At 37.9% G+C, this 11,704-nt stretch overlaps 1 protein-coding gene across 2 annotated transcripts in view; it reads left to right on the top strand.

The window, feature by feature from the left end:
• The first annotated feature begins 2,324 nt into the window (after nt 1-2,324).
• dnajb6b (DnaJ heat shock protein family (Hsp40) member B6b) overlaps nt 2,325-11,704 on the top strand; it is a 29,136-nt gene continuing 19,756 nt past the window's right edge. The window contains exons 1-2 of one of the 2 annotated variants that reach the window (XM_042510342.1): nt 2,325-2,457; nt 11,281-11,403. In XM_042510342.1, the coding sequence (XP_042366276.1) occupies nt 11,339-11,403 (65 nt within the window). In that variant the 5' untranslated portion in view covers nt 2,325-2,457; nt 11,281-11,338. Of the gene's footprint in view, nt 2,458-8,285; nt 8,376-11,280; nt 11,404-11,704 lie in introns of those variants that run through there. The other variant, XM_042510343.1, reaches the window with a different exon arrangement.

Raw genomic sequence — 11,704 nt, 5'->3', positions numbered from 1 at the left:
CACACAGGACAAAGATATAATCTGGTGCCAAGCCATAAATGCTTTAAAAGTAATGACTACGATCTTTAAACACCTGTGAGGGTGTGCAGAACATTTAAAAGTTGCACTTAAATCGTCTGTAAAGGCAGTCAGTGTTGCATGTTTAGTAACTTAAAGCTTTAACAATAAATAAAAAAATATGAGCTATCGAGTAAGACATTTTGTCTTGTCATAGTATGAAAAACAATAATGATGGCTCTTTCCTGTTTGCCTACAAGTGTACCAGTAAGCCATGCAAATGACCCGCATAAGGCCCTGGGGCTGTACACCTCAATGGAAATAAGACATTGTTATTATTAGTAACATGTACCTGCACTTTGCCAACAATAATGTGTCAAAAGTTCCACTGTAAAATGTGTTGATGCATAATTCTGTTCATATGTTTCCTCTTTTATTGGCAGGTATGGTCGTCCATAAATTATTTCATAGGTCAGGCTGATAGTTAAAATAGTTAAAAGTCACCTGTTTCCCACAATACACGACAGATGGCGCAGAAAGCCGTTTGTCAGGTCTTGGTTCCTGTACCTTGCATGACATAGGCTCCGATAATCAGCCAAATTCATTTACTATAAAGGAACACTCCACGCGCATGGCAGGCCTCGTGCCTCACTTCATCTTCAATGTACGTGTGTACAGTAAAAGCAGACCTGTGCTCGCCGGGTCTGTTGAGTGTCAGCATGGATGTGTGAGCAGGTCAGTGAAACAGCGCTGCTGTCGACACTCAAAGCCATGATGCTTTCGAGTGCCCCTCGTAAAAACCTTGGTCTAAGGCTCAGGGAAGTCCAAAATTAGACTTGATTGACTCTGGTGGTACTTTCTTTCAGTCCATTTAATAGCATCAGAGTTAAATTTGTCCAAACCTATCCCACGCTTTCAGTTCTCGAGTATACATTTATTTAAAATGTTTGTTCAGATGATCGGCAAAAGCAAAATAAATCTATGTCAAAAGGAGAAGTCAATTTGACCATTTGAGATTTATTCTACTCTGCAGTACTAGAGCACAGTAGCAGCAAAAAGGAAGACATGCCATCTGAAAACAGACCATCTATTGTTTGTGCACTTACATTCTAACTTTATATATTAACCAAAATATTATTTTCCGCTATCTTTTTCTTTGACACCGAACAAGTATTCACCAAAGACAGTTCCATGGTCTCAGCAACCACTGTGAAGATTTCAGTGGAGGCCAGAAGACCAGTTTTTTATAGAATACACCGAGTGCAACATTAGAGTTCTAGAATGCTTGGAATGCGACATTATTTCTAGAAAACATAGAATGCAACTTTAGAGTTCTAGAATACTCAGAATGCAAAATAAGAGTTTTACGAAATTTTGAATACCGCGTTAGAGTTCTAGAATAGTTTGAATGCAACATTAGAGTTCTTGAATGCTTACAATGCAGCATTAGAGTTCTAGAAAGTTAGAAGGCAACAGAGCTCTAGACTACTTGGAATGCAACATTGGAGTTCTAGAATACTATGAATGCAACATAAGAGTTCTAGATTACTTGGAATGCAACATTAGAGTTCTAGAATACTCTGAAGGCACCATTTTATATCTAGAATGCTATGAATGCAACATTAGAGCTTTTTTTTAGATTACTTGGAATGCAATGTTAGAGTTCTAGAATACTTGGAATGTGACATTAGATTTTTGGAAAACTGAAAATGCAACATTAGAATTCTAGAATACTTGGAATAAAAACTCAGAGTTCGAGAAAACTTTGTCGTCACTGGCGCCATAATAGTTGCACAACAGTTGTAATGACTTGATTGACTTATAGTTATAGACTTATAGTAATGTTGCCTTTGCTATAAACACGTCTTGCTTCTGCTTTGCCTTGTTTGTCAAAGCACTTTTTAAACTCTTTTTTTAAGGGCGCTATATCGTCCTCCGTTATTATTATTATTATTATTATTATTATTATTATAAATTTTGATGTTTTAAGACAATCATAAACATACATATATCTATTTTAAAAATATTTTTTCTCAATCGAATGAATTATTACAATTTGTGGGACATTTCTTTTTCAGGGTTCTCTTTGCCTTTTTCCTCATGTTTTTCAAAAGAAATCAAACCAATTTGCTCAGCGCCTAAAATACGTGTGATAAGCAATTAAACGCAGCACAAGAAAAATCAATGTCGACCCAGGTCTCAAAAGGTTACCTATACCCCAATAACTACTTTGTTTGTTTTGAAGGGTATCCACAATCCACTCCTGTGCGTTTATGTGGCCTTTCCGATATCCGACGGTCCCTGAACGCAGCAGCAGCATAGTGGGCTAGTCGCTCTGAGCAGCCACACACCACCAGCAACCAGCCACCAGCTGCAGCAGTTACACACTCAGCACTCAGGCGAAGACGAGGGAATTGCGACAAAAGAGAGGCCCTTTGAGCGGACATTTCCTCTTTAAGGGTGAGTACTCTTTCCAGAAATGTAAGCTGTGTGTGTGTATGTGTGTATCGATGCGGCGTTTCTTTGCTGAATGACCGTTGAATGTGTTTACAGAAGGCGGTAAACACAATCCGCGGCTACATGTGGTGATGCTGTGGTGTCGCAACCTGATGTCCACCGCTGTCGTCGGCATCATGAATTATATATTAGCATTATTATTTTACCACAAATGTAGTTTTCAGTTAGCGGTTAGACTGAAGTTTAAATTAGGCTAGCCTAAATGAGCGTTAAATGTTTGTAGCTCATTGTTTTGCCTAGCTTCAACGTTAGCTAACAGTAACCAAATAATGGGAACTTAGCAGCTAGCTGCGTTAGCGATACAAACCGATATTTTGTAGAGTGTATGCTAACTGGGAACATTTGGGGAACCATTCTGTGGGAAATGTAAGATATAAAGATAGTTATATGTTTCTGTCACCAGTCCAAACTGAGCTGGAGGTCTGGCAAAGCGAGACCGCCAGTCCAATATTAAAGTTACGACTATTTTTAGAGATGCTTTCACTTCTTATGTAACGTTTTGGCTATTTTATAAATATCCCCATGCTGTCTGTTAATACAGCTCAAAAATGTTATTTCGGCTTGAGGTTTTTCCTGATGATTTTTTTCCCCGGTCTGCTGTGTTTCCCCATATTTGTGTTATTAGACTTTCCTGTTGTTGGTAGCTTCTAGAAAGTGCTTGAATTTTATATACAGATGAAGGAAACTCCATTTTTTCTGAGTTTGTATTTGCCTCAAATAAGGCTAGAGGTTGTTTGTGTGCTGTAATGGTTGAAATTGGTTACAGAAGCCTGGAAGTAGTTTAAGGACTGAGTAAACACATGTCACAGCCTACTATATTTGTAATAAAACGTAGCAAAATAACAGTATCCAAGGCAACAAACATTAATTCAAATATTGCTATATCTACTGGCTGATAAGGCAAACACAGAGCCATAATTTCATTATTTGATATGTGAATATATATGCAATGTGTTTTGCACTTACCTGTTGGCAGAATTTAGATTAACCTAACTTACTCTAATATCCATATTCCTACCATAAAACCCAATCCTGTACAGGACTAAATATATACTTCTTACTTTACTGCTTACCTTTATGCTTGGTTAAGAAAATAATCATTTGTCCAAACATCAGTCTCAAATTTGGCAATGTTTTATGTCAAATAAAGTGATTGAACATTCAATCTTAAATAAAATATTGCAACATGAGAAGGGTTGTTGCCTTCTAAAGCAGTATTTGTTTATAGTTATTTGACCAATTTTACAAAAAACTTCCCTGATTTTATAAAAGGAGCAGATACATGTTAACAAATTTGTCAAAAAGTTGGACACATTTGTAAGTGTCAATGGATTCTTTGTCTAATGTGACAACGCTCACTGCTGTTTACAGTAAATGAGGTCCTCTTGTGATGGTGTCCTCTTGTTTCTACTAATAGAAAGTAAAGACAAAAGTCCCTTGAAAACTGAGCTGCTGATCCTGTGCACGCTGTGTAGTTTTTCCATCACTCTTTGCTATGACTCATTTCAGGTAGGGTACGAGCTTGTTAGTGTGTCATGTTGAGCTGTCATCTGTGCCTCTGCTCTGTCAGCTGTGATTTATGTTAGGTGTTGGTTTCCGGCTACTCAGAGCCTGTCTCGTCCAGTGCTCTTGTCTTAATATCAGATTTGTAGTGGTGTTTGAGAGCTCTTTGGACAGGCAGATCTCCTTCAGCTGCCTTTGTTGATTGCAATCACAGTGAGGGTGACTTAGTGTTAGATTTATAACAGTATGAGTCTTGGTTTGCAGGTAAAAATCAAGTCCGTAAGCAAAAATTGGTCTTTAAGCACAAGGGCTCTAAATTGTACACTCATACAGAAACAGAAATACTTGAGCCCAATCAGAGATTTTCATCAAGAGATAAAACCTAGGGCTGCTTCGAAGGTAATTGACTGGAGAATTGCTGTGCAGACGGAAATCATGAAAGCTTTTACAATGCCAGTGTACATTTTATGAGGCCATACCCTGATTATCTGCTGATGCTGACGTGATGTTGCTTATAGTAAGTATGCTGTTGTGAGACTACAGGGCTGATAATGACTCGTGATGGCCCCGGTTGTTAGGGAAATTCCAGTCACGTTGTAGACCTTCGGTGCTGATCTTCATACTCATGTATTGACTTTCTGGTGAGACTTATTCAATATTCATTTTTATTATGAATTTATTTATTTTCTCCTAAGTGATATAGCCACTCAGTGCACACTTAGCCTACAATAGACCCACATTAAAGATCAATAAAGCAATTTAGCTCGGCATTAGGAAACCTCACATATCTCCTGTTATATATGTTATATATTTTTCAAATGGAGTAGTGTTTTGTATGATATCTGGAGTGTCAGTGTGAATCTGTTGTGAAAGGAAGGTTTGGAAAGCCTCCAAACACTAGTTTAAATACAGTATTTATCAGCTGGCTGATGGTATTTAACAATATTCAATTGCAGTACAAAAATGTTCACAATCTACAATTCTATGTTTTGCTAACGCTTAGTTTTCCTTTTGAAGTCAAATTATATCTGACGTGTTTGTGTTTTTATTTTAAGTCTGTCACCCAAAATATAGTGTAGATTCATGTTAACTGTTACTACAACTTGAAGGGATACTTTGCAGATTTTTTTGTGTGGTAAACTTCTCTCAATCAACCCAGCACAGTGGATTCTGGTAGTTGTAGGTTTTCTACTTCATGAGTAAAAGTGTACTTTTCCTCTATTTTCTCTGGTCATTTAGCACCAGTTTCAAAAGTATTTGCATCCTTCTGCTGCATAGACATTGTTATTTTATTAAAAGGTGATCTTTTGTCTCAGTTAAACTTTTATCTATATTTTGTGTTGTCATACATTTAAGCTATTGGTTCTTTGGTCTGTTTTTTGAATGTGGTTGAAAACTTCAAGCCTGGCATGAAGACAAATACTGATGCTCTGTAATGGATTTGATTATTGATCATGTGTACATTATGACCAATAATTGACAAAATAATGCCTTGTAAAATGTGTATTCTGAAAGGACAGTCTCAATAAGTTTGTAGATACAATGTAAAATATCCTAACATCTTTGCTTTTTTTTCGTTGTCTCAGGTTTTTTTTCTGATTCACCATTGCAAGAATTTGACTTTTAGTCTCATTATCTATTGTTACATCAATATTGCCTCTTCAAGGGAAAAACCTAATATGGCACACCAACTGCACAGCTAGAAAAACACACTCAAACAGATGTTTTAATCTCTTGCTGTTCAACTTGTCAGGAAGTGTTTGTCCCAAAATCCTGTGTAGACTCCTACAGAGTTGGTGCTTCATGAAAAAGATGGGTACTGCAATCAGACCAGTGCTGTTAACTTCTGTTGATTAGCTATGTCCCTAAACCCAGAAACACCAGTGTAATGTTGACTTGTAAGGTTGTCTTCTGACAGTCTTCAATTTAAATAATTCAATAATCCATGGATTTTACAGTAGCTTTTCCTGTGTATTCTCCACCCATCACTCCAACTTCACCAAACTGGCTGTCACTGCCATAATTTCTTTAAAGTGCAAAATATACTTTGAATTAGGCATGAGAAGATGTAGATATTAAAAAAAATCATAAAATGATTATACTGGCCAAAATACTTAGCAATGTTATTCTAATAATCATCAAAATATGCTTAAAACTCTTACAATGGGACCAAAACATACTAGAATGAGCCATACCGCTAGTTAAAGAAATACAGGATTTTCCTCAAAAAAAACCCCACAAATGTAGTGACTCATACAGAAGTAATTCTTCTCACTCATCACTTATGACCCATTAGAAGAGTGTGACAGTGCGTTTTTTCTGCAGAGACTCTACCCTCTGCCTTTATTTTCTAATTTTTTTCTCTGTGTGTTCGATGTATTTGGCTGTGTACCCCCACAGTGCACAAATGAGGTCGAAGCTTTATAAATAAGTTGTGACCAGGTGCCAGACTGTAAGCAGCAGGCATCCAAGACACACAGCAACTAAAAAAATGCAATTACAGCAAGGTGAAACGCAAACAGGAGTCAATCTGGGGTTGGCTTTTAGTTTAATTTTCTTAGGGAGCGCATTTACAACCCGTAACTAAAAATCCTGCAAAGTATACCTTTAAGAAACAATTTCTTTTTTTTATTGCAACACAGACAGGAAACACAACCTTATAGTTAAAAACATTCATCTTAAAAAGCCATACTTTTTAACTATTTGAAATGTCATATCTTTTGTTATTAGATATGTGATATATTAGATTATCTACGATATATTAGATATGCCAATGCTTGGTTAACCCTTTGAAACCTGGATTGACGTCAGTTTCCTCTTGCTGTTTTCAGACACCTTACACAAGCAGTTAAAGCTTTGAAACCTTGGTGTGATTTCTTTTTTTTAAAAAAAGGCAATCAGACATAAAGTGTCCTGAAAAATGCAAGAAATTATTAAGAGGTGACAAGAGCAGTACCTTAAAATCAGAGGAGAGAGAAAGAGAGAAAATTACTTGAAAATTATCAAAAAGAAGTCCAGATAATTATATTTATAGTTATTGCAATTAAATATTTAAGATAAGGTTACAAAAAAATACCGTAAAATTATCATTAATATTTCTATTTATTTTTTCTAAGATCATTTCCTGTTTTCTTGTTTTTACAGTTTTTTGAAACTTGTTTCCATGAGGGTTTTTTCTAACTTTTTAGTAATATCTTGCTGATGTTTGGGTCATTTCCTGTTAAGCTGCTTATTGCCTCCATGTTTTTGAAAAAAAAAAAATGAGCCAATTGTTGGTTGTCCGACAGTCTCTTTGGGCATTGCTGGACATGATGTCCACGATTATTCCGATAAGTAAAATTCCCCACGATCAACTTATTGTGTTGTTTTTAATGGTGATCCGCGAAAAAATTGAACCCTAACCCTAACCCTTGTGGATAGTCATTTTTTTGCCCCTTGAAATGTACTTGAAAAATTAAAATCCCTAAATGTTAAAATATTTATGGCTACAGCTCTTCCTAAAGTCAATTTTATAAAAGAAAAAAATCTGAAGTTCTGTAATTTACAAGATTTATTTGACTCCCACAGAAGGTTATTTCAGTAAATTTTTGATTATAATAATGGTCTGCTTCTATCTGACCTGATCACTTTTATAACCACCACCGCTGGGTCTCTGAGGCATCATGGGATTGACTGACCCACATCTGTTGCACACACTGAGGCATAGTTCATGCTGAGCGGAGCAGGAATCCATCAGATCTGGGTTAGCTGTGTAATGCTACCATGGGGCACAAATCTGCACGTACATGCATGGATTCACACACATACACACCCTGCTCAGAACCGTGAGTAACCACATCCCTAGCAGGCGCTGGTGTCCATTAACTGCAAACTGCTGCAGGGAAGCTGGTGGCAGGTGAGTCAGTAATGGCTGAAGTGAGGGAGATAAAAGAAGATCCATTTAATATGATGAGTCAGGATGTTGGGTTGGTTTTTAGATAAAAACCCAGAGGAAAATTATGACTTTCTGGGTCAAATCTGTCTATATTTAGATTTCAGTCTATATTAGGATGTGGGGGCAGAAACGAGGACATTCGATTGGTTTTCGACTAGATAGATTTTACATCAGCAAACAGGGAGTTCAACAGAAAAAGATAATGGAGTGTCAGAGGGAGATTTTGAGTTACCACCTGACTTAGGCGTCTGAAAGAGAGGAGTTTAGTGCCTGTGCCATGTCTAAACCAGGAGCCACTTACTGGCACTGCCGTGTGCCAAACACCCCCAACCCCCCGCATGCTCACAACACACACAAACACAATCTAACTGCAAAGGCCACAGGTTATAAATAGCAAACAAACAGGACACAGTGGACTCCTTGTGTAAGTAGTCTCTGCTGGTTTGTTTATCATTTCTAGTGCAATAGCTGAGATATCTCACAATGATTAATGATCAGCTGCGGGTTTTCTTGGCTTCTTTCTTATTGTTTTAGTTGTTCTGTTGCTGTGTGATGTATGATTGCGCTTGCCTGTGAAAGACAAATGCGTGTGGAGTTGTTGGATTATTTGTTCGGATCAAGGTGTGGAAGGGGATCCAGAAGGGCTATTTAAATCTGGCAAATTTAGGTATGATGTTTAGCGAGTATATTTTGTTTGATTTTTGGATGAAGTTCTGTTGGAAGGCCACAGTAAAAAGAGAATTAGTGTGTGTTTATGTTTATTTACATTTTTTCCACCCTATGCTCTGTTATAGAAGTGCTGACTTTATGGTATGGTTCCAACAAATGGTTTATGTGCAAGAGCATTAACTGTACTAACTGTCAGTGTTAAGTATGATGTACTGTCATTTATTATTTAAAAAGTGGTGTCATGTGTCCTGCAAACTTCACATCTGAATGAAATCCAACAGGACAACATGATGTCTTTTCCTTCTTTTTTTCTTAAAGTGAAATAAGATTCTGCAAGCCAAAACATACAGATAATAACTGTTAATGTAGCTTTTAAATGAGAGAGGAAACAGACCTTCCACTTAGTTCCACCTCTTTATACAGACCACAGAGCAGAGCCTGAAAACCAGAGCCTGCTCTGCGTGTACAGGTGTTGAAAGAAACCTTGTGACACACTGTGTTTCAGTCCCACCCACAGCAAAATATATAACAGTGGGAAAGTCTTATCTTCTTATAAATAAACATCATAAAAACCTGCTTCCTCTGTGTGATTTGCGCATCATATTTGGGGAATATACACAATATCACTGAAAGAGAGGTGAGGGTGAAAAGTATTATAAAGGTCATAATTAACTGACATGGATAAGCAAAGGCAACCTTCATTGGACACATGAGGACGATGGCAGCTAAAGGCTATATTTGGTTTAGAAAAGATGTTGCCCACTGTGACTCTGTCACTTTAAATGACCACAGATGGCCAAACCTGTAAAAGGGGGTCATTGATACAGAGAGGCAAAGTCCACCATGGGACTTCGTTTTAGAAAAAATATCTATGGTAGTCAACGGTGAGAGATTAATTATTTTTTAACCTGTTTAAATTGTGCACATATGATGTTTGTCAGTTTAAATGATCATTTTCAAGGTCAAGAAAGCCACCGTTTTTTGTTAAACTGTTGAAGTACAAATTTGCAGTTAGAAGGACTACAGACATAACTCTCTCCCTGAAGCTGTGATGTCTTTTGTGTTTCGAACAAATGGTAACCTCCGCGGCTAAATAATTAAGCCATTGGGGAAGCGCCAAAAACTGCATTTCATTAAATGACCTCTTAAGGCTGGCTTCACAATAGAGTTGATCCCCATAGACCCACATGTTAAAGTGGCCAACTTTACAGCACATGCTTAAAACCTGGTATTGAAGCCCAAATTTACTCATATTTAAGGGTGGGTAGCTTGAGTGACAGTCTGTCTTCAAAGCGTCGCTGCTGTCTGCAAGTCAGATCTATCTGCTGCTCCTCCAAAGCTTTAACCTCTCATCCAAAAATGGCCACTTCTGGCTCCAGCAACTAAGATGAAGATGGCAGAAATGCTGAACTTGAGGCTTCAAAGTGTTAGCTACATCCCTTATGTATACAGTCTGTCACAGAGTTGGAAATTAGCACCACCCACCAGCTAAATCCCTACCAGCCAAAAACAACAATAATCTTTTGAGTGACAGGTGGACAAAAAATGTATTTCCAACATGTATTTCCATTGTTTCGGATCACTTGTTTAAACACAAGTCAGAAAATGTGACGTTTGTGCCAACATAACGGTGTTATTTATATATACTGTGTGCGATGAGAGATTTAGTTCACCAGGCAGTTTAACACTAAACTAAATGGTACTATGACAAATATACAACTTCTGTGACATTTAAAATTTTAAATTAATAAAAATCATATGTGTCATTTATGGCACAATTTAGACTGGGTCAAAAAATTGTTTTTACCATCGATGGGCCTGGAAGTAATGCTGTTACTTATGTGCGTAGTGAGCTAGTCAGCTGGACATGGGCATGTTGTGGGGGTGGTTTCCTGAACACTCATTTGGAGGTACTGTATCAGTAATGTGATCCTTACATATTTTTCTGTGATACCTCTTCCTCCATCAAAGATTGTACTCTGCAGAAATGTTTTACACCACGAATCTCAGAGTCAAATCTCAGCTTTTTTTCATATTTCTTTGTATCTACCTCTAGATCTAGACTCAGTATGTTGGCAGCAGTTGTTATCATATTCTTAGCCAACTAGGCACAGAGTGCAGGAGAGATTTTAAGCGCATGACTGATGACAATGATGTGTTGGTGCAGGTTACCCTCTGTGTTGCAAAAAAATTGGAAATCTGGGGCTAAAAGTAGAGACTGGAATGTCTTCTGATACTTTTTCATCGGACCTGTTATATCTTGTTTTTGCGCAGATTCATAACTTCAACATTAGCTCACATTGAAAAAAAAAAGCCTCGGTTTTATTTCCAAATTTCAAAAGCAAAACATGATTCACATTTTCTCTCATACAGCCTCGGGGTGAGGGATGATCACCTGCTTATTATGTAATTTTGTTGGGCTTGTATTAGCTTAGCTGTCCTCCTCCTTGCATCTCTATTTCAGTGCAGTTGATTACATTGTTGAGCATTGCCACTCTGTTTAATGCCGTTGCCCCCTCCCTCCCCTTTTACAAATTTACCCCTCATGTCTGGATGGGATGTATCTCACCCGTCACACGTGGCTACGCTCAGCTGCAGTCATTTGGGCTTTAACTCTCCAAGCTAACATGTCTTGACAGAACTTAACTTTCTTTCCACAGAGGCCACATAGAGGACCCTCGCACAGAACGGCACCTACAAACTCACACAGACAGAACCATGCTGGAATACTACCAGACATTAGGAGTGCCGAAAAATGCAACGCAAGACGACATCAAAAAAGCGTAAGTGTTCCTGAGTGTTTTCTGTTCTTATTTTCCCCCAGTGCTGTTGTTGGTAAATGTCACCCACTCAGAAGAGTGTAATAGGTTAATTATATCCCCCTCTAGCTGTATAAACTGACACAAGGAGAGAGAGCGCAGAGAGAATGCAATGCAGAAAGTTTCCACTCGTCTTCCTGTAACCTTGCCGCTGTCAAATACCTTCCCCCTCCACTCAGCCACCTCTCCCGGTTGCCCACTCAACCGGCCAGTTCCAGCTAATTACACGGCCTCACAGGTTTCTACTGACGCGCTTTGTTTTGAC

This window comes from Plectropomus leopardus, chromosome 21 (genome assembly GCF_008729295.1).
Source record: "Plectropomus leopardus isolate mb chromosome 21, YSFRI_Pleo_2.0, whole genome shotgun sequence".
Classification (NCBI taxonomy): Eukaryota; Metazoa; Chordata; class Actinopteri; order Perciformes; family Serranidae; genus Plectropomus; species Plectropomus leopardus.
This window is presented reverse-complemented; position numbering and strand designations above follow the sequence as displayed.